The sequence below is a fragment of the Typopeltis vanoorti genome, chromosome 11 (assembly GCF_054136105.1).
Source record: "Typopeltis vanoorti isolate ZY-2024b chromosome 11, IOZ_Tvanoo_1.0, whole genome shotgun sequence".
Lineage (NCBI taxonomy): Eukaryota > Metazoa > Arthropoda > Arachnida > Uropygi > Thelyphonidae > Typopeltis > Typopeltis vanoorti.
The window spans coordinates 84857646-84885487 of NC_143559.1; the positions used below are offsets into that span (position 1 = coordinate 84857646).

Here is a 27842-nt window from a genome sequence, read left to right on the forward strand (position 1 = left end):
CTCCCTGGAGATGTCACATAATAATAATAATTCCAAGCAAAGAACTTAGTCTGCTCGCTCTCGCTAACCACATTCTTATACAACTTCCAGGGTTGATCCCTTGTTCTTTTTTTTTTCTCTCTCTCTCCCTACTCCTCATGTATTGAAAAAATTCTTTTGTCAGTCTTATAGAATCCCTTAATAACTTATGTTTTTATCATGTCCCCTCTTCTCCAATTGTCAACAAAATTCTGCAACCTACACACTTTCAATTTATCCTCATAGGGATCATTCTACAAACTTGTCGCCAGTTTGGTCACTTGTCTCTAAATCCTCTCTACCATTTCTTGATCTCCAAGAAACTCAGGTGACCAAGTCAGTTCACAGTAGTCAAGATGCAGCTGAATCATAGCCTTATAAAGAGGAATAATAACCTCTCTGTCATTGTTTGTCATTGTGCTCTTCAACATCCAAGTAATCCTTTAAGTTATTTTTGAACTTTTGCAATATGTTTTCTGAACTTCAAATCTCTATCTTTCATCACTCCCAGATCCCTAGCCTCATCAATTTTAGTGATAATTGCCAGCTTTGTAGCTCATTCCATAATAACCTTTTCTTGACCGAGAACGTACCAAAGGACTGAGAATAATACCAAAAGATTTAATGGCCAGCCTGGCTGGCCAAGTGGTTAGTGTATCCAATTATACTATTTAGATATATAGTGGTTAGCATATCCGATTATAGTGTATACTATTACCAAAAGGCTGCGGGTTCGAATCCCGCTGTGGGCATGGATGTTTGTGTTGTCTGTGGAAATACTAGTGGCGGTAGTTGGCGGCAGATGGCGTTGGTGTAGTTGCGGTCAGTTGGTGGATTGAGTGGTTGAGACAGAGTTGTAGAGCAGGTGCTCTCCCTCGATGAGTCTTTGGACTCCCTGGAGGTGTCAAATAATAATGATAATAATAATAGATAAATCTTTTGGTACTATTACCAAAAGATTCATCACTCTCTCTCCATGAAATGCTGTTTCAGGTAATTATATCTTAGTAATTGTATAAATTCCATTTCTATCTTGCCATGTGCCCTTCTTTTCAATTTATACCCCATAATTGAAGTCACCCATGATAACTGCTCATCATGCCTAATCTGCCGAGGCATAAGATCCACAACTTCCTCTGTACCAGCAACCAACAATATATTTTGTCGTATTGGCCTCTATCTCACACCAGACAACCTCAAATGAACCATCTCTTCAACTTCTATTGTTGGTTGAAGTTCTTCAGCTGTCATCAGTTATATTATTATTATATTGTCAGTTATTTATTTATTGTGGCTTCTGCACATGGGGTTGTGCAGCAGCTAGGTTCTCGTTTCTGCACCCTGTTAGTACCCATTAGGTGAAGCTAAAGGTGCTATCAACCAAACGCAAGTGATTGAACTAAAATGCTCCAAAATTCCTGCCCTAAAGGATCCCACCTTGGGCCAGGCCTAAAAATGATATCATTTAATATTGAAGGTTTCGCCAGTGCCGAGCAAGATCTCATTGCAAATATTTGCAGAGATAATGACTGGATGTGCTCTGCCTGCAAGAAACTCACAGAGGAGAAGGTGCTACAAAGACCGTACATCCATGGCATGAAACTCATCAAAGAAATACGCCATGATAAATATGGTAGTGCAATATTTACAAAAGAAAACTTGATTCCATCGTCCATTGACTCAACGAACAACAGAAACATTGAGATTATTACAATTACATTTAAAAATATCTCAATCACCTCAGTCTATAAACCACCAGAAGATGCTTTTCCTTCCTTGACATCCTCCTCAATAATAATGCATACATGACTAATGTTGCATTAGGTGACTTTGACAGCCATAGTGTTAACTGGGGTTATACAAAGTCCAACAAAGATGGAGAACTTGTTGAAAAATGGGTTGAAACCTTTCTCTAAACTTGATACATAATCCAAAACTCCCTGCATCTTTCAACAGTGGCAGACGGAAGCGAGGCTATAACCCTGACCTCATATTTGTTAACTCAAAAATATCCAACATTTGTGTTAAAAAGGTTTTAAATCCCATTCCACATACTCAGTGGTGAGCTATGGAAATTTTAAAAGGGCTGTATCATCGAGCAAAAAAAAAAAAAAAAAAGCCTAACTTAGCCCTTATAATACTTATATTGCGACTTTGTAGCTTTGTAGCGCTTCTGACAGATATGATAATCCTGTAGGATATCAATCATTAATGCTAGATCTTTTAAAAATTCAAAATTGAGAAGTCTGTTTAAAAAGCCTTTATATTTATTGTTCGATGCAAAATGCTTGCATAAAGAGGATAATTTCTCCACAAAGCAAGAGCCGTTCATAAACTGCAAGCTGCCCATCATGGTCCAAACACACGGCCAATCTTTAAAATTTCGATACCAAGGCCTTTTGCAATCATATTTAATTCTCGTTGATTTTTTGGTGATTAATGATTAAAAGCATATAATTTATCCATAAATATTTCAAAATGATTTCTTTCTTTAATGTTTTTTATCGAATCGTCTAATACTAAGTGTAAACAATGAGCACAATGCCAAATCACAACGTTGAGAAATTTTTGTAGAAGTTGATTGCAACACCTGATTTGTTTCCTAACATTACACTAGCTCCTTCAGAACAAAATGCAATGAAATGATTTTTTATATAGTTATCAGAAAATCCATATGAATTTAAAGTAGAAATTATAGTAGCATGTATACATTCGAAGGTGGTATTTTCTAGTTCTACAAGATTATTAAACAAGAAGAACAAGGGGCTCGCAAATTTGAGAAAAATTTAACAAAGGTCTTGTACGAGCCCGTTATAGCTCACCACTGCACATACTCAACATAGACCTATAATGCTTCAATTAAACCCAGCCATTATGCCTAACACAGTCCCTTACAGACGACAATTTAATTTCCAAAAAACTAATTGGAAGGGTTTCATGGAAGATCTCGACCGCTCCATAGAACAAGTTCCTCCAATCCCTCAAGAGTATCTTGAATTCATAAAAAATACTGAGGAAAATCTCCACCAAACACATCCCCCAAGGATGCCACACAAACTGCATTCCAGGCCTTTCCAGTGACATACAAGCCCAGTATGCTGATTACTTACAACTTTACAACACCAACCACTTCTCAGAAGAGACTATCCAAGCAGGAGAAAAATTATGCTCCAAGATGGCAGAGGAAAGGCATTCCTCATGGAAAAAAGAAATAGAAATCCTTGATATAACCTATAGTAGCAGAAAGGCATGGAACTGTATCAACAGAATTGGGATGGATTTCACTAAGCCATATGAGCATCTGCAGGTAACAGCTAATCAAATTGCTCGCCAGCTGCTGCTAAATGGAAAATCCCCTAAGAAGCACCCAAAAAATAAGCTACTTAGAACTTCAAGTGAGGAACAGAATGTGATTAACTCAGATTTCACCATCACTGAACTCAACACTGCCATAAACCTATTAAAACCTAGAAAATCTGCAGGCCTTGATGATGTCTGTAATGAACAGATTAAGCATTTTGGAACAGGACTAAAGAGTGGTTATTAAACCTATAGAACACTTGCCTCAGAACCCTAAGAATACCAGCTGGAGGCATGCCAAAGTGGTGGTCTTTCTGAAAGCAGGGAAAACTCCAACAGAAGCAAAAAATTACAGACCTATATCCCTACTCAGCAACCTCTTTAAACTCTATGAACGGTTAATTTTGAATAGGCTACAACCTCTAATCGAACCCCATCTTATTGCTGAGCAGGCTGGTTTTAGAACAGGCAAATCCTGCACATCACAAATTTTCAACCTCACTCAATATATAGAAAATGGTTATGAGCAAAAACTAGCCACAGGAGCAGTCTTTGTATACCTAACTGCAGCATATGATACCATAAACCATCTCACACTCAGAAATAAAATATACAGAATTACTAGAGACTATTGCCTTGTACTCCTGATCCAATCACTCTTAGAAAACAGACATCTGGACCTGGGAGGGAGTAGGAAGAGCCGCTGCCACCTCCAAAAAATGGCTTCCCCCAGGGAAGCGTGTTATCACCATTACTTTTCAACATCTACATCAATGATCTCCCCATCTTTCCAGGAACTAGAAATTTTATATATGCTGATGACCCTGCCATAGCCACTCAATCAAAAAATTTTCAAGTTCATTGAAACTACTCTATCACTTGCCTTAAATAGTCTAACCACATGTTATAGCAGCAATCAACTAAAATCAAATCCCTTGAAAACCCAGACTGGCCTTTTCCACCTTAACAATAAGGAAGCCAACAGGAAGCTGCAGATTTCTTGGGAAGGCTCTATGGAACCCAATCTATCTTGGTGTGGCTCTTGATCGCACCCGCTCATATAAAACACACATAGAAAAAACAAAGGCAAACGTGAATGCAAGAAACAACATAAAGGTAACCCTCATTTAATGCAGTCCTTATACAATGCAGTTTCGATATAACACGGTCTACAAATTGTAGTAACCCTTGTTCAACGCTGTTTCGATATAATGCGGGCTACAATTTCTAGTAACCTTTATTTTATTTTTTCTTATATTTTTCACCGTGGGACTTAAAAATCAAATTTTATCTTCGTTAAATTTGTGTCTGCCCTTATCGCGCAAATTGTTATAAGTATCGAATTTAGTTTTATTGTATCCCTGAATAAGATACTGTACAGAGGTTTTTGCAGTCTGTGTAATTCTCAACAAATAGTGCAATTAGAGACAGCTGGAATAAAAACTGCGCTAATGTATCACATATCCCCTCTCACAGAAACTATGCTGTAGACTCAAGCAAAACCATATGCTGCACTGAAACACAGTATCTAACTAAAACTATTGTCCAATTTTTCAATTATAAAATAAGTGTTTGTTTTATTGCATTTGAAATTCTCAATATCATTATGACAGATCACAAAGGCTAACTTAAAATAAAATTCTACCAAGAATTGAAGCATGCCATATAATGAGTGTGTGAGTTCGCCTGCCAACTCAAACGCAAACAAGCAGCCATAAAATTCAACCAAGGGTTGAAACTTTTGTGTGAGTTGAGCCAGTTGGTAATGAGAAGTTTTGTCAGAACAATAAACGACACCCCGTCGTGAATGTGTTAAAACTAGTAGTGAATGTTGTTATGACAGTTTCAGATGTTATGGAATTCAATTGAAGAGAATTAGCATTTCAACTCAACACTTGTCGGTTGCCTTTGTCTTTGGGTCGCGCGATCTTTTGTTAATACCGCACCAATCATATGCACATCTTTATAGCTGCTCTCGCTCTCTTGTGTAAAACAAAATTCAACTTGTATATATTGTAATAATTAAAAAAAAAGTTGAATAATTTATAAGCGTATAAAAGGATATCAGCTGTAAATCATTGACGTGCCAGCAAAATTCTCAGACGTGCCACCTCTGCCACGAGTGCCATATGTTCGCCATCTAGGGTTTACTGTATAAAGTGTTCATTGTTGAAAATTGTCTTAGTTTTCTGCCTGAATTACCCGAATTTCTGCCATGAATTACCTGAATTAAATAAAAATACAGTATTGTTTTTGTTGGATATGTCATTGTTGTTTATATAATTTAAAAAAAAAAAAATGATTTCGGAACGTTACCCTACTTTTTCTATGTGATCTAAGTCTCGCATAACGCGATTTATATAACGCGCCATTTCTATAGAACCTAACATCCGCATTATACAAGGGTTACCTGTACTAAGAAAGCTTACCTTCTCTAAATGGGATGCAGACCCTAGCACACTGAGATCTTCTGCCTTGGCCCTTTGCTATTCTTCTGCTGAATATGCCTGCCCAGTATGGTCCAGATCCTGCCATGCTGAGAAACTTGACCCAGCATTGAATGAAAGCTGCTGCTTAATTACAGGATGCCTGAAACCAACACTACTCAAAGACCTATATAGTTTGGCTGGTATTGCACCCTCTTCAAATCGAAGAGGGTACATTCTCAGCTGACGAAAGAAGCAGACGAATGATGAATGCCACCCCACTATTCGGCCAGACTGCGGTGCCCCAAAGACTAAGATCCCGACATAGCTTCCTAGCAACTGTTGAACCTAAAAAACCTCCCAGAGAAAAGACTTCAACAATGGCTTGCACTATATCCTGAAAATAATACTGTATTCCAACAGCCAAAAATCTTCCACGTGGTGCCCGCTTGGACTGGAATACTTGGGAAAAGCCTCAACAAACTTCAAATGACAGGATGCTGCAAACAGAACTGCATCAAATGGGGCTACCTCACTGGCATAGATAACATAAACCCAGTCCATGGAACACCTTTCTTGTCCCTTTCTTCCATCACCTTGCACAAAAGAGGACCTTATATCCTGCACAGAAAGAGCAGTTGATTGTGCAAGATACTGGAGGAACATCTTACCATATTTATTGTATATAAGTTATGTATAGTTTCCTTTTTTTTTCATATTTAATTATTTCATATCCCTGTATAATTCACCTACCAAATATAAGCTGTCCTCATTTGTAATGTATCCTAATTTGTTGTAAATAATGTTGTACCACTTACTTACTACTGTACCACTTGTGTTTGGATACGAAAAAAAAAAAATCAGTTATCCCTTCTCCTGTTGTGTTGAATCTGTCTTCTCTGAAAATGCAACTGCTATTATTATTATTATTACTACCCAAGACCCCATGAAGTCAAAGACTCATCTAGGAAGTCCTTTTATCATACACACAGCTCATCATACCATGCTTTAAAAAACACTCAAATTCTCTGCAGACGCAACACTTTTAGGTAAGGCATTCCAATCATTCATAACTCTGCATGAAAAAAAACCTGCTTCTCACTCCCCTACTCACATTCTCTTTATACAGTTTCCAGGGATGACCTCTGGTTCTCCCCTGATCTCCCACTATTTTCTGTAGAACCTCTCCAGCATTGATCCTATAACAACCCCTTAATAACTTGTAGGTCTCTATCATATCTCCCCTCTTCCTCCTGTCCACCAGACTCTACAAGTTGCATCTTCTCAATCTTTCCTCATACTCGACATTTCAGAGGTTAGAAACTACCTTAGTCAGTTGCCTCTGGACCCTTTCCAACATCTCTTCATCCTTCTGAAAACCCGGTGACCAAATCTGGGCACAATAGTCCATGTGGGTGGCTTAATCAAAGCCCTATACAATGGAACAAGAATCTCCCTACTTCTACAAGTCAGTGTTTTCTGCATCATTCCTAGAAGCCTTTGTGTTGTCTTCACAATTTTGGCTATGTGATCCCTAAATTTCAGATCCTTATTCACTATCACCCCAAGATGTCTTATTTCCTCCACCTCCGACAATATATCCTCACCAAGCATAAATTCTGCATCCCATTTTTGTTTTCCAAATTTTAAAACCTTTACATTTTGCAACATTGAACTCGTATCCCCATTCCCGTGCCCAATCGCTCAATTTATTCTTCTTGTAAGGCCACATCTTATCTACTCTTCATGGTTTGTCACAACTTTGCATCATCTGCAAACAACTGAATATCTCCATCAAAATCTTCACCAATATCATTAATATACAAGTTAAACAGCAATAGCCCTAAAACCGACCCCCCTGAGGCACACCACTAGTAACTTTCCTTTTCCTTGATATTGCTCCCCCATACACAAGTTGATACCTATCAGATAGCCAGTCTCCAATCCAATCCAATGCACCAATCTAATATCCAACCCCATCCACTCTAGTTTGACTATCAACTTATCATGTGGTAATCTATCAAAAGCCTTTGCAAAAGCCTGCTCTCAATCTCTCCATGAAGTCACATTCACAAGATTGAAAGACCTTTATGAACTGCTCATTAAGTATCTCCACCACACCTTTCTGCAACAGCTGTCTTTATACCATTTTCTCCAATCAATGTCATCCTTCCAAATCATTCTTTCTTGTGCTGGCTACGTATTGAAAGAATGCCTTAGGATTCTTTTTGGTGTCATTAGCTAACTGCTCTTCGTACCTCTCTTTAGCTACCCTCACCAACCAAGTCACCTGCCTTGCCTGGTCTTTGTAGTCCTCATGGAATTGGTTATTTCCACTTCTCTTATGCTGCCTCCATAATGTCCTTTTTCTCTGTATCACATGCTTAATCTCTTTATTCATCCATTTCACATCTACCTTATTTAACCTTCTCACCCTTGGAATACTAGATAGTTTTTTGAAAATCCCCCAAGCCGCGTTGATCTCTTTTTTCAGCTAACTCCTCATTCCATGCTACATCTGCAAGCTGTCTCCCGAGCTCTTCATAATCACCCCCTTGTAGTTCCACATATACCCTTTTCTTACAGAGGTCTATATTATTCTTTGTCAACCAAGTCTCACTGATGCTGATAATTATTATTATTGCATGGGGCGCCTCCACAGAGTCCTAAAACTCATTGTGGGAAAAAGAGAGAGAACCAGACTATCAACACAATATCCATCGTACCTCCCTTTGAAACTATCAACAGACAAAGCACTTTAAACTGACTCAGGTAACCCATTTCATTCATTCATCACTCTCTAAGTGAAAAATCTAGTTTTTATTCCCTTGCTAACTCACTCTTACCTCATATTTTGCTCCTTCTAGCCAAGTGCTGTAACATTTCCACTTCATCAATCCTATAAAATCCTTTAAGTAACTTAAAGTTACAATCCTTAAACCCGCTGTTGCTCTTCATAGGGAGAATTCTACAGACCACTCACCATCTTGGTTACTCACCTCTGGATCCACTCCACCATTTCCTCATCCCCAAGAAGTCCAAGTGGCCACACCTGATCACAGTAATCCAGATGGTCGTATTAAGGCTTTATAAAGAGAAATGATAACTCCCTTATTTCTGTTTGTGTGTGTGTTCTTCAATAACCAAGTAATCCTGTGAACTACCTTGGCTACTTTAGCAAATACCCTCTAAACTTCAGCTCTTTATATCTACTACCACTCCCTACATCCCTGGCTTTATCAGTTTTGTAGAGTAAAATGTACACAGCTTGTATCCCAAAGCACATAACTTGACACTTTTCCAAGTTAAATTGACCTCCATTATTTTTTGCACATACTATCTGCCTATTGAAATCTTCCTGCAAGCTATCTATTAAGTTAACTATTACTCTTTCCAAACTTTGCATCATTAACAACCAACTGAATATCTCCCTTCAACTTATTTCCTATATCACTTATGCACAAATGAAGAAGCAGTGGTCCAAGCACAGAGCTTCTGCAGCACACCACTGGTCACCTGTTTTCTCCTGGATTCTGCTCATCCATATTACCAGTTTCATATCAATCCCTATTTCTTGCAGTTGGTGTAAGCGTTCCATGGTATCTTGTCAAATGCTCTGCAAAATCCAGTAGTATCATTGTGCAGCCATTCCCTTTATCCAACTCAGTTGTCACTCTATTATAAAAAGTTAATAGATTACTAAGGCATGACCTATCCTTTACAAAGCCATGCTGCCCTGCATAGAGTATCATATTCTTATCCACCCATTCCTGAATTCTCTTTTTGACCAACTTTTCCTGTACTTTTATCACCACTTCTGAGATACTGGTTGTTCTATATTTGCTTCCACAGACTTAGATCCTCCTTTATGGAAAGCAATTATATTGCCCTCCTTCCACTCTCTTGGGGCTTTTCCAGAGTGGAAAATGCCTTTGACTGGCAATGCCTAGTCAAAGGCATTGCCAGTCCTCTTGCACATTCTAACTGACATCCCATGCAATTCCACAGCTGTATTTGCATTCAGATTCTGCAATATCTTAAGTACCTTCATCAACCTCTTTTTTTACATCAGTCTGTCATAACAGCATCTTTACTTAGATGATATATCCTTGCAAAATGTTTGCTCAGTAGCTGAACAATTTCATCTACACTCATTAAAGTTATCTTTCCATAGTCATTCTTATTTGCTACATTCCACATTTTTGGCCAAGTCAAGCTGACCATGCCATGATACTTCTGGTACATGCATTTCACCATTCTCTTGTGCTCATAGTTATCCTTGCATAATGCTGTTACCAGCCCATTCAGATTCAAAACCTAGGAAACTACACCCAGTTGTTTGCAGTCATTTCTGCACTCATTTATCCCAGCAGCTATTTATTTTCATGTTATTCATGTATTTCATGTTATTCCTGAACCTAAACTTATTTGTCTCATTAGTGAGATACACTAATAATACTCAAAATGGTGTCCACTTTTAAAATTGCAACTTGGAATGTCAGAACTCTGTATGAAGCTGGCAAATTAAGAAATGCCACAAGAGAAATGAAGAGGCTGGGCATCCGGATTTTGGGAATTTGCGAGACAAGATGGCCAGGATCTGGAAAGTGTCAACAAGATAATACGACAATGTATTACTCTGGGAATGATGAGAACAAACATCGACATGGTGTAGCTATAATAGTAGATGAAGAAATCAATAAATCAATAATAAATTGGATTCCATTTTCTGAAGGATAATGCTGTTACAACTTAAGGGGAAACCCCATTAACATAAATATCATCCAAGCTTATGCACCCACAGCTGACAAAAGTGAAGAAGATGTTGAAGAGTTTTATGAACACCTAAAAGAGATTAAAAACCTAACAAAGAAACATGATATAAACATAGTGATGGGTGACTTCAATGCAAAAGTGGAAGAGGAGGTGATGGAGAAATTGTTGGCGAACATGGCTTAGGCCACCAGAAACGACAGAGGAGATCGCCTAGTCCAGTTCTGTCAGGAAGAAGATCTAACAATAGCAAATACCTGGTTCCAGAAGACTGTATATTTGGAAATCGCCTCAAGATAACCAACATAACATTGTCAGAAATCAAATTGATTATATACTGATAAATAAAAGATTCCACAGTAGCATAAAGAGTGCAAAGACTTATCCTGGAGCAGATATCTCATCAGACCACAATCCCATAGTTGCAGAAGTACGTCTTAGATTAAAATCAGCCAAAAAATCACAAAAGAAGAAAAGAAAATTGATGTAGAAAAACTGAAAGACCTGAACATAAATAAAAGTGCCAAGACACAGCTTAACCTGCGATTACAACAGATTAACATAGAAGAAAAGAAAAGTGTGGAATCTCTTTGGAATAGCTTAAAGAATGCCATCGTAACAACAAGTATTGAAGAAGTAGGTTATGTGAATAATATAAAACAACAGGAATGGATGACCGATGAGATTCTTTCTCTTATTGATACAAGAAGAATGTACAAAAACAAAGACCTTGCCAGGTATACAGAAACACATAACATCATCAAGAAAAAAATAAAAGAAGCCAAGGAAAATTGGATGAAAAATTTATGTACTGAAATTGAACTGCTTCAGAAGAAACATGATAATTTCAATCTGTATAAGAAAATCAATGAAATTTCTGGAAAACTGAGGAAAAAGCAAATAGTGTCTCTAAGAGACGAAAATGGAAAAATAGTTCTAGAAGAAGAGAATAAAGCACAGATTTGGATAAAATATGTAGCAGAACTTTTCAATGATACTAGACAGAAGCCTATAAATATAAAAGATAACATTCAAGGACCAGCAATCATGAAATGCGAAATAGAGAATGCTATACGAACAAGTAAAACAGGAAAAACCAGTGGACTAGATGGTGTGCAAACAGAATTTTTAAAATTAATAGAACCAGATAACATCAAACTTCTTGAAAAACTATTTAATAAAATATATGAAAGTGATGAATTTCCATCAGATTGGCTCAAATCTACATTTATCACTGTCCCAAAGAAACCCAGAGCGAATTCCTGTGGTGACTTCCGACTTATTAGTTTAATGAGCCAAACATTAAAAATATTTTTGAAAGTAATTCAGAATCGTATTTATAGAAAAAGTGAAGAAACTCTAAGTGAAACACAATTCGGCTTTCGGAATGGTTTTGGTACTAGAGAGGCCCTTTTCTGTACCCAAATATTGATACAAAAATGCATAGAAAAACAGAAATCTGTCTTTATGTGTTTCATAGATTTTGAAAAAGCATTCGACAAAGTCAGACACACTAATTTAATAGAAGTACTTCAACAAATAAGGCTAGACAAACAAGACATAAGACTAATAACAAATCTGTATTGGAATCAGTCAGCTACCGTTCAATTAGACAACATTATCACCAGTGATATTAACATCAAAAGAGGAGTGAGACAAGGATGTGTGCTCTCACCACTCTGTTCAACATATATGCAGAGGTAATCTTTAAAAAAGCATTGGAAGAATGTTCAGAGGGAATCACAATAAATGGAAAGATTGTTAACAACCTTCGATATGCAGATGACACCGTGCTAATTGCAGATAATATTATGGATCTCCAAAAACTCATTGACAGAGTATACATAGAAAGCCAAAGAATGGGAATAAATATAAACATCAACAAGACAAAATACATGATCATCAGCAAACATCCAGCCTCATCAATGAAACTGACACTCAATGGGAAAAATATTGATCAAGTGTCAAGATATAAATATCGTGGTTGCTGGCTTAATGAACGGTGGGATCCAGAAATAGATATAAAAGACAAGGATTGAAGTTGCACAGCAGTCCTTCATGAAAATGAGAACACTGTTCTGCAATAAAGACCTAAACATGGAAGTCAGATGCCGAATGCTGAAATGCTACGTGTGGTCTATTCTGCTCTATGAGTTGAAACATGGGCATTGAAGGCGACAACCATCAAGAAAATCGAAGCCTTTGAGATGTGACTATACAGAAGAATGCTAAAGATATCATGGGCAGAAAAAATTACCAATGAAGATGTCTTAAAATCCATTGGCAAAGCTAAACATCTTGTACAAATAATCAAGAAACGAAAAACATCGTATCTTGGCCACATCATGAGAAACAGCAAATACCAACTTCTACAAACTATTTTGATAGGAAGGCTCTTCATAATCACCCCCTTGTAGTTCCACATATACCCTTTTCTTACAGAGGTCTATATTATTCTTTGTCAACCAAGTCTCACTGATGCTGATAATTATTATTATTGCATGGGGCGCCTCCACAGAGTCCTAAAACTCATTGTGGGAAAAAGAGAGAGAACCAGACTATCAACACAATATCCATCGTACCTCCCTTTGAAACTATCAACAGACAAAGCACTTTAAACTGACTCAGGTAACCCATTTCATTCATTCATCACTCTCTAAGTGAAAAATCTAGTTTTTATTCCCTTGCTAACTCACTCTTACCTCATATTTTGCTCCTTCTAGCCAAGTGCTGTAACATTTCCACTTCATCAATCCTATAAAATCCTTTAAGTAACTTAAAGTTACAATCCTTAAACCCGCTGTTGCTCTTCATAGGGAGAATTCTACAGACCACTCACCATCTTGGTTACTCACCTCTGGATCCACTCCACCATTTCCTCATCCCCAAGAAGTCCAAGTGGCCACACCTGATCACAGTAATCCAGATGGTCGTATTAAGGCTTTATAAAGAGAAATGATAACTCCCTTATTTCTGTTTGTGTGTGTGTTCTTCAATAACCAAGTAATCCTGTGAACTACCTTGGCTACTTTAGCAAATACCCTCTAAACTTCAGCTCTTTATATCTACTACCACTCCCTACATCCCTGGCTTTATCAGTTTTGTAGAGTAAAATGTACACAGCTTGTATCCCAAAGCACATAACTTGACACTTTTCCAAGTTAAATTGACCTCCATTATTTTTTGCACATACTATCTGCCTATTGAAATCTTCCTGCAAGCTATCTATTAAGTTAACTATTACTCTTTCCAAACTTTGCATCATTAACAACCAACTGAATATCTCCCTTCAACTTATTTCCTATATCACTTATGCACAAATGAAGAAGCAGTGGTCCAAGCACAGAGCTCTGCAGCACACCACTGGTCACCTGTTTTCTCCTGGATTCTGCTCATCCATATTACCAGTTTCATATCAATCCCTATTTCTTGCAGTTGGTGTAAGCGTTCCATGGTATCTTGTCAAATGCTCTGCAAAATCCAGTAGTATCATTGTGCAGCCATTCCCTTTATCCAACTCAGTTGTCACTCTATTATAAAAAGTTAATAGATTACTAAGGCATGACCTATCCTTTACAAAGCCATGCTGCCCTGCATAGAGTATCATATTCTTATCCACCCATTCCTGAATTCTCTTTTTTGACCAACTTTTCCTGTACTTTTATCACCACTTCTGAGATACTGGTTGTTCTATAATTTGCTTCCACAGACTTAGATCCTCCTTTATGGAAAGGAATTATATTGCCCTCCTTCCACTCTCTTGGGGCTTTTCCAGAGTGGAAAATGCCTTTGACTGGCAATGCCTAGTCAAAGGCATTGCCAGTCCTCTTGCACATTCTAACTGACATCCCATGCAATTCCACAGCTGTATTTGCATTCAGATTCTGCAATATCTTAAGTACCTTCATCAACCTCTTTTTTTACATCAGTCTGTCATAACAGCATCTTTACTTAGATGATATATCCTTGCAAAATGTTTGCTCAGTAGCTGAACAATTTCATCTACACTCATTAAAGTTATCTTTCCATAGTCATTCTTATTTGCTACATTCCACATTTTTGGCCAAGTCAAGCTGACCATGCCATGATACTTCTGGTACATGCATTTCACCATTCTCTTGTGCTCATAGTTATCCTTGCATAATGCTGTTACCAGCCCATTCAGATTCAAAACCTAGGAAACTACACCCAGTTGTTTGCAGTCATTTCTGCACTCATTTATCCCAGCAGCTATTTATTTTCATGTTATTCATGTATTTCATGTTATTCCTGAACCTAAACTTATTTGTCTCATTAGTGAGATACACTAATAATACTCAAAATGGTGTCCACTTTTAAAATTGCAACTTGGAATGTCAGAACTCTGTATGAAGCTGGCAAATTAAGAAATGCCACAAGAGAAATGAAGAGGCTGGGCATCCGGATTTTGGGAATTTGCGAGACAAGATGGCCAGGATCTGGAAAGTGTCAACAAGATAATACGACAATGTATTACTCTGGGAATGATGAGAACAAACATCGACATGGTGTAGCTATAATAGTAGATGAAGAAATCAATAAATCAATAATAAATTGGATTCCATTTTCTGAAAGGATAATGCTGTTACAACTTAAGGGAAACCCCATTAACATAAATATCATCCAAGCTTATGCACCCACAGCTGACAAAAGTGAAGAAGATGTTGAAGAGTTTTATGAACACCTAAAAGAGATTAAAAACCTAACAAAGAAACATGATATAAACATAGTGATGGGTGACTTCAATGCAAAAGTGGGAAGAGGAGGTGATGGAGAAATTGTTGGCGAACATGGCTTAGGCACCAGAAACGACAGAGGAGATCGCCTAGTCCAGTTCTGTCAGGAAGAAGATCTAACAATAGCAAATACCTGGTTCCAGAAGACTGTATATTTGGAAATCGCCTCAAGATAACCAACATAACATTGTCAGAAATCAAATTGATTATATACTGATAAATAAAAGATTCCACAGTAGCATAAAGAGTGCAAAGACTTATCCTGGAGCAGATATCTCATCAGACCACAATCCCATAGTTGCAGAAGTACGTCTTAGATTAAAATCAGCCAAAAAATCACAAAAGAAGAAAAAGAAAATTGATGTAGAAAAACTGAAAGACCTGAACATAAATAAAAGTGCCAAGACACAGCTTAACCTGCGATTACAACAGATTAACATAGAAGAAAAGAAAAGTGTGGAATCTCTTTGGAATAGCTTAAAGAATGCCATCGTAACAACAAGTATTGAAGAAGTAGGTTATGTGAATAATATAAAACAACAGGAATGGATGACCGATGAGATTCTTTCTCTTATTGATACAAGAAGAATGTACAAAAACAAAGACCTTGCCAGGTATACAGAAACACATAACATCATCAAGAAAAAAATAAAAGAAGCCAAGGAAAATTGGATGAAAAATTTATGTACTGAAATTGAACTGCTTCAGAAGAAACATGATAATTTCAATCTGTATAAGAAAATCAATGAAATTTCTGGAAAACTGAGGAAAAAGCAAATAGTGTCTCTAAGAGACGAAAATGGAAAAATAGTTCTAGAAGAAGAGAATAAAGCACAGATTTGGATAAAATATGTAGCAGAACTTTTCAATGATACTAGACAGAAGCCTATAAATATAAAAGATAACATTCAAGGACCAGCAATCATGAAATGCGAAATAGAGAATGCTATACGAACAAGTAAAACAGGAAAAACCAGTGGACTAGATGGTGTGCAAACAGAATTTTTAAAATTAATAGAACCAGATAACATCAAACTTCTTGAAAAACTATTTAATAAAATATATGAAAGTGATGAATTTCCATCAGATTGGCTCAAATCTACATTTATCACTGTCCCAAAGAAACCCAGAGCGAATTCCTGTGGTGACTTCCGACTTATTAGTTTAATGAGCCAAACATTAAAAATATTTTTGAAAGTAATTCAGAATCGTATTTATAGAAAAAGTGAAGAAACTCTAAGTGAAACACAATTCGGCTTTCGGAATGGTTTTGGTACTAGAGAGGCCCTTTTCTGTACCCAAATATTGATACAAAAATGCATAGAAAAACAGAAATCTGTCTTTATGTGTTTCATAGATTTTGAAAAAGCATTCGACAAAGTCAGACACACTAATTTAATAGAAGTACTTCAACAAATAAGGCTAGACAAACAAGACATAAGACTAATAACAAATCTGTATTGGAATCAGTCAGCTACCGTTCAATTAGACAACATTATCACCAGTGATATTAACATCAAAAGAGGAGTGAGACAAGGATGTGTGCTCTCACCACTCCTGTTCAACATATATGCAGAGGTAATCTTTAAAAAAGCATTGGAAGAATGTTCAGAGGGAATCACAATAAATGGAAAGATTGTTAACAACCTTCGATATGCAGATGACACCGTGCTAATTGCAGATAATATTATGGATCTCCAAAAACTCATTGACAGAGTATACATAGAAAGCCAAAGAATGGGAATAAATATAAACATCAACAAGACAAAATACATGATCATCAGCAAACATCCAGCCTCATCAATGAAACTGACACTCAATGGGAAAAATATTGATCAAGTGTCAAGATATAAATATCGTGGTTGCTGGCTTAATGAACGGTGGGATCCAGAAATAGATATAAAGACAAGGATTGAAGTTGCACAGCAGTCCTTCATGAAAATGAGAACACTGTTCTGCAATAAAGACCTAAACATGGAAGTCAGATGCCGAATGCTGAAATGCTACGTGTGGTCTATTCTGCTCTATGGAGTTGAAACATGGGCATTGAAGGCGACAACCATCAAGAAAATCGAAGCCTTTGAGATGTGACTATACAGAAGAATGCTAAAGATATCATGGGCAGAAAAAATTACCAATGAAGATGTCTTAAAATCCATTGGCAAAGCTAAACATCTTGTACAAATAATCAAGAAACGAAAAACATCGTATCTTGGCCACATCATGAGAAACAGCAAATACCAACTTCTACAAACTATTTTGATAGGAAGAATTGGTGGCAAAGGAACTAGAGGAAGAAAAAGAATATCATGGTTTGACAACATCAAGACATGGACAGGAAAGAGCAGTGCACAACTGCTCAGATTAGCACAAGAGCGCAGTTTGTTTGCCAAGATGGTCGCTAACCTTTGATAGAAGATAGCACAATCAGAAGAAGAAGAAGAAGTGAGATACACGCTTGATTGCATATGCCTGATATCTCCCAGTTTCCTTGATTTTTGCACTTCCAAATTCTCACTGAACAACACTTTCTCCAAACATCTAACTCCAGAACAATTCAAATGCAGTACATCAGCATATACAAGTCTTTTTGTCTATCAAATCATTCTGTACATCTGTAAATTGCACACTATTTCTCCTGGGCAATCTTTTCATTGACTCATTAGCAATCATGGCCCTTTTTCTCAATTCTGTCCAGTCATACCAAGGCAGCAATCAGAATCTTTACTTTCTGATTTTTTATTTTTGCTTCTTTCAACAAATCTTTCATATCCTCTTTCACTGCATATTTCTCAGCTTTCAAATCATTTGTGGTTGCCAATCACTTTCCTCATTTCTCCTATCTGCAAATAACAGCCTCACTAACATCCTTGATCTTTCTACTGGGAAACATGCTTTTGTCACTTTCTCATTAAATCACACCTCTTATCATAGAATCTCCATGCAATACATTAAGGCAATACTGCTTTGCCTTTTACTGTATGAATTAGGTTTGTTGATCATACTGTATGGAATGATAACTGCTAGGGTCTTACAATTTTATGACTGGTCCTTATATGAGGGGATCTGGAAAGTTCTGATAAACACCTAGAAACAAAAACAAGCTTACTAATGCTTTAAAGGAGTAGTATAGCACAGTACCACAGACTGATAGTCTTTCATGATGCTTTGAAGCTGTTATTGTGACTGTTACTTTCTGAAAATAAAGACATTTTGTTTATATCTGTATTTATGTTTTGTGACTTTTGTGGGATAGTATTATTATTATTATTATTATTACCACGGGTACTCCAGGAGTCCTTAGACTCATCGAGGGAGGCCCTAAACATCATGTTCACACAGCTGTTCAACATTCTCACAGTATCTATCATACCTTGCCTTGAACTCGCTCACTGTCATAGCACCCACAACAGACTCTTGCAGCTTATTCCACTCATTTACCACTCTAAAAGTAAAGAACCCAGCTCTAACACCCCTGCTAACCACGCTCTTGCCCAGCTTCCATGGGTGTCCCCTAGTTCTCCCACCACCAGTCCTGATCTCAAAAATATCATCTGAATTAATCCTATAGAATCCTTTTAGCAATTTGAATGTCTCAATCATGTCTCCCCTTTTACGCCTATCAACTAGTTTCTGCAACCCACAAATCTTCAACCTGTTCTCATATGGTTCATTCCATAGACCTGCTATCATCTTAGTCACTCGCATCTGGATCCTCTCAACCTCCTTCCCATCAAGAAGGAACCGAGGTGACCAAATCTGGGCACAGTAGTCGAGATGAGGTCTTATCAGGGCTCGGTACAGAGGTACAATAACTTGTTTTTCTCTGCTCGTCAAGGTATTTTTCAACAACCAAGTGAGTTGATGAGCTGATTTAGCTACTTTCGCAGTGTGCCCCCTAAACTTCATCTCCCTATCCACCAACACTCCCAAGTCCCTGGCCTCATCAATCTCTTGGAGTACAGTTCCACCAATGTGGTATACTGCTACTAATCTTTTCACTCCGAAATGCATAACCTTACATTTTGTCACATGAAATTGACATCCATTCTCTTCAGTCCAGAACTCTATTCTATCTAAGTCATCTTGCAAGACTTTGACATCTTCTGCATTCACTATCGCCCTACCCAACTTTGCATCATCAGCGAACAAATGAACTGTCCCACTTAGACCCTTCCCTATATCGTTAATGAACAGATTAAACAGCAGTGGTCCAAGAACAGAACCCTGTGGCACACCACTAGTCACAGGCCGTTTTTTGGACTCTACTCCTGAATAAACTACTCTTTGATATCTCTCCATCAACGACCCAGCTATCCATCTCACCAACCCTATATCCATTCCCATATGTTGTAGTTTACGGATTAGAATTCCATGCGGTATCCTGTCAAATGCCTTTGCCAGGTCCAGCAGTATCACTGTAAACCCATTTCCCTTATCCAGTTCAGCCGTCACCTTGTTATAAAACTTGAGCAAGTTACTGAGGCATGATCTACCCTTCACAAAGCCATGCTATCCTCTGTACAGTATCTCATTTTCATCGATCCATTCCTGTATTTTTCCCTTGACTACTTTCTCCAAGACCTTGACAACGACTCCTGATATGCTGATCGGTCGGTAATTTGCAACCATAGTCTTGGATCCTCCTTTATGCAGTGAAACTATTTTCCCCTCTTTCCACGCCTTCGGGACTAAGCCAGACCTGAGACTCAGATTAAACAACATGGTCAAGGGCACTGATAATTCATTAGCCGCTTCATGCAAGACCCGTGCCGGTATACCATCCAATCCCACAGATGTATTCACATTAAGGTTCTGTAATAGACTATTCACCTCCACTTCATTCATCACAATTCCCATATAAACTAATGGTTCCTTCATTTTTTCAACGTCACCACCTGGATGATATACTTTTGCAAAGTGCGCGCTCAGTAACTCCACTATATCGACTGGTTCAGTGAACTCTTTACCATCGTCATTCCTTAAAATCATTTTGCCATGTACAGTTTTTTTTTTCTTGCTTGCAGCATATTGAAAGAACTGTTTGGAATTCTCTTTTGCTTGCATAGCTAGTTTCCTTTCATAATCAGCTTTTGCTGTTTTTACCACACTCGTTACCCTTCTGGCCTGTACTTTATACCGTTCGTGTGCCTGCAGGTCACCCCTTTCTTTAAATTCCCTCCATAGTTGTTTCTTTTTTTGCAGCTCAAGCTTAATGGTGTTATTCATCCATTTAACCCCTCCTTGTTTCACTATTCGGACCTTAGGTATACAATCAGCCATAACCTCCTGTAAATGCTCTTTGATCACTTCCCATGCTCTATCGACATCCAGCTTTTGCAGTTGTACATGCCATGGCACTGATCCAAGCAATCTCCTAAGCTTGTCATACTTGCCAGCACGGTAATTCCACATATACCCTGTCTTAATCACAAATTTCACACCTTTAGCCACCTCCCAGGTCAAGACCTTATGATCACTCTCACCAATAGGTGGCAACATGGTCATATTCATTACAGTCAAATTCTCAGATACTATTACCAGGTCAAGCACTCTCACACCCCTAGTATTTTCAATTACATGCTGTTTCAGATAGTTATCCCTTAATAATTGAATAAAATCCATTTCCTTCCTCACATGTGTCCTCTCCTCCTTCCAATCAATGTTACCATAGTTGAAATCCCCCATAATAATTACCCTCCTTCCACTCATTTCATCAATTTGTTTATGCATACCATCTCCACCATCTATTCCATCACCTGGTCTATAGCAGTACCCAACTGTATATTTTATTCTGCCAGTATCAATCTCACACCAAATAGCCTCAAATGAGCTCCTTTCACTATCCTGCAATACTTCAATTCTCCTTGGCTGCAGTTCATCAGCTATCATCAATAACACCCCTCCCCCAATTTTATTCTCTCTGTCCCTCCTAAACATACTATAACCTACACATTCTATCCCACTAACTATATCATCTTCCGTCAGCCATGTTTCACTAATGCCAATAACCTGTGGCCAGGAAGAGCCAATCAAGGCCAAAAATTCTTCCTTCTTGTTCTTAATACTCCTGGCATTAGTATACATGAATTGCAGTGTTCCCTTTGTCCCACCCCTATCTTGATGCGTTATTCTAAATATCCCATTCCCATTTTTTGTCCTTATTGCTGGCTCAGGTACATTATATTCATTTTTACACTCAACTGTCTCACTGATGTGTGGATATCCACTTCCCCCCCTCCTTGGTAGTTCTAGTTTCCCTGGTTCTGCACATCCATTTTCACTTCATTCAGCAACACTTTTTCCAGTCTCCGCACACCAAGTCCATTCAAATGCAGGCCATCTTGTATAAGTCCTTTCGCCCATCAAACTCATTCCACACGTCCACAAATTCCACACCACACCGTCCGCATAACCTGCGCATAATATCATTTGCGATTATGGCCCCCCTTCTAAACTCCTCTCTGTCATACCGCGGTAACAGACTCACCATTCTAACTCTGTCACTCTTTTCTTTCGCTACCTTTAACAATACTTTCAAGTCCTCTCTCATAAAAAATTTATCACCTTTCAATTCATTCGTACCAGCCACAATTGTTATTTCTTTCACCCTCTGTTTTTGCACTCTAATGCTCTCACTTACATCCTTAAATTTCGCACCCGGTAAGTACGATTTAGTTACACTCCCATCTATTACTCCTCTTAGTAACGAGTCACCATACAACACTCTCTCCTTCATTTCGGAAACTCGCCCACGCTGTTTATTTACATTAGCCGAATCACTCTGGAAAGAGTTTTGTAGGTGCTCTAATTGCCGCTGCGCATCTTGTATCACTGCACGCAGCCTAGCGATCTCACTTCCTACAAATAATTCATTTTTTTTATCATTCAAACCATTTTCTCTTTCTGTATAATTGCTCTCACTCTTTCTTAGATCACCGCTCACATTGCCATCTTGTACACCGCAATTCCCTATATGCATTTCTTTTTTATTTATTAATTTAACCATGAAATAAAAATATATTTCATTTAGTTAGTCATAATAATCAACTTTCATCTTTTCAACTGGTCCATAGCCTAATTTTTTAAATCCATTTTATTTATGAATACATACATCCAATTATTCATAAATACACTTCAATAATGAATACAACTGGGGTTGTATCATTGGTAAAGGCTGTTTAGTTTGACTTGTTTGGAGTGTTGTTGAACTGTTTATGGATGTTGATTAATGGCTGCTTGCTCATGCTGTTACATGAATAAAGGAAAGTGAAGCATTGGCCATTTCCATGGAGCAATGTTCATGGAAAGTATCTATTAAAAAGCACAATGCAGATATAGAGCACCTGTGAGAAAGTGTACTGAAAGAAGTCTGTGAGAGAGAAGAGAGGTCACCTGTTAGATGGATTGTCCTCTTTTGTATACAGTCAAGAATATTTAGGGAGGTTTTGGGTTCATCACTTCAAATGCGAGAAGTAGTGTTTGAATGAAAAAGAATACCAAGTTTTTTAGAGGCAGAGGAGACTATGGATGTTATGATTATATCAAGATGAGCTAGATGTGAAAGTCGGACCAATAAGAGGAAACTGGATCATTAACAAAGTCAGAGGGAGTGAATGTGAGATCTTTCTTGTAAGTAATGAGACAGAACTTTATTTTGAAAGCATTGGAATTCACTAGATTATTTTAACCCCACTTGAGAATGGTGAGGAGATTAAGGTTTAAGACGTTGATTATGGAAGATTTTGAATCATATATGTACTAGGTTTCTCAAATGAATAAGAGGAATGGAGAGTACTCTCATCAGCAAAACTATGAATAGGATTTGAAGTTAGAGAAGGTCATTAATATGTAGCAGTAAGATTGGCGAGAAAACATTGATGAAGAAACTTAATAGAGAGGAATCCATTCATCATGACATGCTATGAACAACCAGAGAGAGAGTGAGAGAGAACTGACAATTCACTCACTAAGGGTAGAGGGGGGACCATGAGACAGTAGCTTGTTGTGAAGATCTAGATGTCAGACATGATCAAATGCTTTGAAAATATCAAGCGAACCACATAGTTTTGCTAAATTTTTTCATGGTAAGGTTAGCAAAAATGTCTGCTGTAGAATGGTAGTCCCTATTGGCAATCACTAATTAATTGATGGATGGTTGTTTATAACTCTATCCATCACTTTTGAGAGTGCTGAGGCAAGGGCAATGGGTTGATAGTCTGATGGCTGACTTTTATCTCCCTTTTTAGGAACAGGTTGAATAAATGGTATGCTTCTGTGCTGTTGGGTAGATTTCTGATGAGTATGACAGCTTATACAGATAATATAGGATATCTGTTAATTCTGGAGTATAAGTTATTAGCATGGCTGGATGATTCCACCTGGACCAGAAGACTTATTAATATCAAGAATATTGGGTAATTTTTGGACATCCTTTTGACAAGTGATCATTGTGGAGATTTGCCTTGATCATCCAAACAGAATGAGAGGCTTGGAAGGTAATGAATAACTTGGATTGACAGAGGTTGTTGTGAGTGCTCTCACAGTGAATGAGTTTAAGGTGAGGCATAATGACATTGTTTGAATGGGCCTCTCACAATGATTCTTCTGTCTTCATGGAGATGCCTATAAATAATAATTTCATTCAGTGTTTTTTGAATTTAAAAGAATACTTGTAGGATAAATTGGACCTGAACATAATGTGCATTTTGATATTTTATTATAACACCACCTGCTTTCTGATGAAACATACTGACTGTTTTGTGATGAAACCCTGTATCCCATCCATATCAAATGAAATTAGTTTATATTGTGTGTGTGCGCGCGCGCGTGCACGCACACCTGTGTATGCACTCACATCTATGTCTATTGTAGTGAATAACTTGGATTGACAGAGGTTGTTGTGAGTGTTCTGACAGTGAATGAGTTTAAGATGAGGCATAATGACATTGTTTGTTTGAATGGGCCTCTCACAATGATTCTTCTGTCTTCATGGAGATGCCTATAAATAATAATTTCATTCAGTGTTTTTTGAATTTAAAAGAATACTTGTAGGATAAATTGGACCTGAACATAATGTGCATTTTGATATTTTACTATAACACCACCTGTTTTTTGATGAAACATACTGACTGTATCCCATCCATATCAAATGAAATTAGTTTATATTGTGTGTGTGTGTGTGTGTGTGTGCGTGCACGTGCATGCATGCATGCATGCATGCACCTGTGTATGCACACACATCTATGCTTATGTTTAACAAAATTGAGTATATTATATCCTTTTAATTGCTGATGGTATTATGCTTTATTTGAATTTTTTCCCACATTTATTTCTTGACTTATTATTTTCTTAGGGAAATATGATTGACTTTATCTTTGTTGTGGATGACCCATTTGCCTGGCATCAAGAAAATCTTTCTAAAAATAGACATCATTATTCATTTTTAAAATATGGTGGGCCTCGTTTTATCAGTCAGTTTCAAATGCAGTATGGAGCTGGTGTGTATTTCAACACATTAGTTTCTGTGGACAATATGGTTAGTTTGGTAATTACATTTTCAGGAAATTTTTCATATTGTTTCATTTAGCATTTTATGTTAATTGTATATTCAAGAAAGAAATTATTAATTTTGATTTCCTCTAAGTAGTATAGGTGATTACTACACAGCAGCCTTAACATTTAAAAAAAATAAAGCAATAAGAAGCACATCCCATGATGAGTCTTAACTCCAGGGAAGTCTGATGATGATAATAATAAATATGGAAATTGATTTCCATCAGCCTAAATATGTTTTTATAATCTTGTGTTACATTCATAGCTGCACAAATATAAATAATTGGGTAGAGAATAAAATCAGTAAAACAGTTGTTTCTTTTCATGTCATAGTGGTTTTTATATGCTGTATTTACAGTATCAGGTTTTGTCCTAAACATTCATTATTACAAGCTTTTTTAGTATAGAATGTCTACTAAAAAAAAGATGATGGAAATGTTTAGGAATGTTAATTACTTAAAAAAAAAAAAACTTAGTTATTTTTAAGTAAGTAGTTGAAAAGGGTAATGGTATCATGCACAAAGTAGAGTATTTAGTGCAGTACGAGGGTGGTCTGAAAAGTTCTCAGCCTAACTATGAAAAAACAAATATATAATTTCAAAATTATTTTTATTTTTCAACATATTCTCCTTTAAGACTAATACATTTATTCCAGTGATGCTCCAGCACCATTATCCTGTCCTTATAGTGGTTCTCAGTAAGATCTGCAAAATACCCCTCTACAGCTGCAATCACCTCTTGATTCGAAGAAAAACGCTGACCAGTGAGGAAAAGTTTGTTTTGGGAAGAAAGAGAAGTCAGAGGGAGCCAAATCTGGGGAATAGTGTGGATGTTCCAACAATTCATAGTGCAGATCCCTTAATTTTCCCATTGCCAAAACACTTTTGTGGGCAGGTGCATTGTCCTGATGAAAGATGATTTTTTTTCTTCTGCGAACTGGATCTTTTCTCAAGAACTTTTTCTTCTAGTCTGGTTAAAAGATCTGAATAATATTCCCTGGTTATTGTTTTACCCTTTTCAAGATAATTCATAAACAAAATGCCTGCATCCCAAAACACCGATGCTATGATCTTTCTTGCTGATTGGAACTGACTCTGTCTTCTTTGGCACTGAACAACTGGCTTCTGTCCACTGTTTTGACTGTGGTTTGGATTCTGGTGTGTAATGGTGAATCCAAGTCTCATCCATACTAATAAATCGATGCACAAAATCAGTTTTATTCTTGTTAAAATGCTCCAAAGACTGTTCAGAGATTTTTTCATGCAAGTGCGTTTTATCTGTTGTGAGCAAGTGTGGCAGCCATCTTACTCAAAGCTTTTTCGCTTGCAATTCTTCATGCAAAATATATCCTACATGTTCTTTTGAAATGCCTATAGTCTCGGCAATTTCACACACTTCTACTCACCGGTCATTCAATACCATATCATGCATTTGATCTATGATTTCTGGTGTTGTTACACTTTTTGGACGTCCTTCATGTGGATCATTTTCAAGGCTGGTACAGCCATGTTTAAACTTGGCAGCCCATTTCTTAATTGTCAAAAATGAAGGAGAAGAATGCCCATAAACTTTTATGAACTTCGAATGAATTCCTTTTGCCGTTAAACCTTCTTTTACAAAGAATTTTATAACTGCACGATACTCAATTTTATCTGTTTCAAGGGATACAGACAACACTTTTGCTTCAGACAGCTGTATAAAACAAACTACTTGATAGAATGACTTGCAATTTCACTTGGATGCTTATGACAGATGTACCAACTTAGAAAAAAAAAATCTTGCCGATAGCGTTGCCATCTATGGTCGAGGCTGAGAACTTTTCAGACCACCCTCATAGTTAGATCATTTTTTAAAGATTACTGTAAAATATGTTCCTGATTTACAAAACTAAGGATACTGCTTAGTTAATTTAAAAGTTACATTTAATGTACAACATAAATTCAGTGGTCGGGATAATTAACACTATGCATTAACTGATCATTGTGTCTCATCAGTGGGACTGGCTCCCACTGATGAGACTTCAGTAAAGGTCGAAACCGGTCTGAGTGGCCCTTCCCATTTTGCATGCTATGCATAATGCAAAGTATGGTGTTGCATTATGGGATACATACCAAGGCAAGTGATAAGAATTCATTAGCCTCTATATATAAGTAGCTAAGATGCAAATATATTTCATGTGCAAAACATTGTTTTTGCTTTCTTGAAAAAAGGAATAAAACCTGGTATATAATTTCTTGGTATCTTTAACGTATAATAAACCCAAGGTAAAAATCTTTTTACATCTTTCTCTTATCCAGAGATTTTTATTAATAAGGTCAAGCACCTTTTGGCTACCTGTATATGAGATATATATGACTTTTGCATTACTTCAGCCTTGGTATCTCTCCCAGGTCTGAGTCCCACTGATGAGACCTCAATAAAGGTTGAAACCAGTCTGGGTAGTGCCCTCCCCATTATGCATAGCATTTTACACACCTGAAATGGGGTGAGCTTTGCATTATGGGATACATACCAAGTCAAATGATAAGAAGTTATTTGCCTCTGTATACAAGTAGCTCAGACATGAATATATTTCACATGCAAACCATTGTTTTTGCTTCCTTGGGAAAAGAATTAAAACCAAGTATATAATTTCTTGGTATCTTTAACATATAATAAACCCAAGTTAAAAAACGTTCATTCAAAATTCAACTTGGGGAAGTTATGGAAATGATGTTACATCTTGCAAAATCATTATTACTGTTTATTATAAACATAAACTACTGTGAACCACTTAAGTGAAAGTATGTTTTTACAGGCATCTTTTCTGTATGTTCACTGCAATAGTCAACTCTCACTGTAGCAGCCAAGAGAGCTTAGTTTAATTCTGATTAATTTATTTCCTCTGATAAAGTATGGCATCAGTGTCATGATAAATAAAATGGCAACTCATAAGCACTAAACATGCATTTTGAGTTCATTATAGGGGTGGGTTTTATTCTACAAAGCTCCTAGATTCTTGGGGGAAATTGAGACT

General features: G+C 37.2%; 1 protein-coding gene across 7 annotated transcripts in view; it reads left to right on the forward strand.

Annotated features, from left to right (window-relative positions):
- The window catches only part of LOC150101815 (phosphatidate cytidylyltransferase, mitochondrial), a 195858-nt gene that overhangs the window by 12111 nt on the left and 155905 nt on the right, over positions 1-27842 (forward strand). For 5 of the 7 annotated variants that reach the window (XM_090400300.1, XM_090400305.1, XM_090400304.1 and 2 more), the window contains one exon: positions 24627-24818. In XM_090400300.1, coding sequence (XP_090256426.1) covers positions 24627-24818 — 192 coding nt within the window. The remainder of the gene's footprint in view (positions 1-24626; positions 24819-27842) is intronic. The other 2 variants (XM_090400301.1, XM_090400303.1) reach the window with 1 other exon arrangement.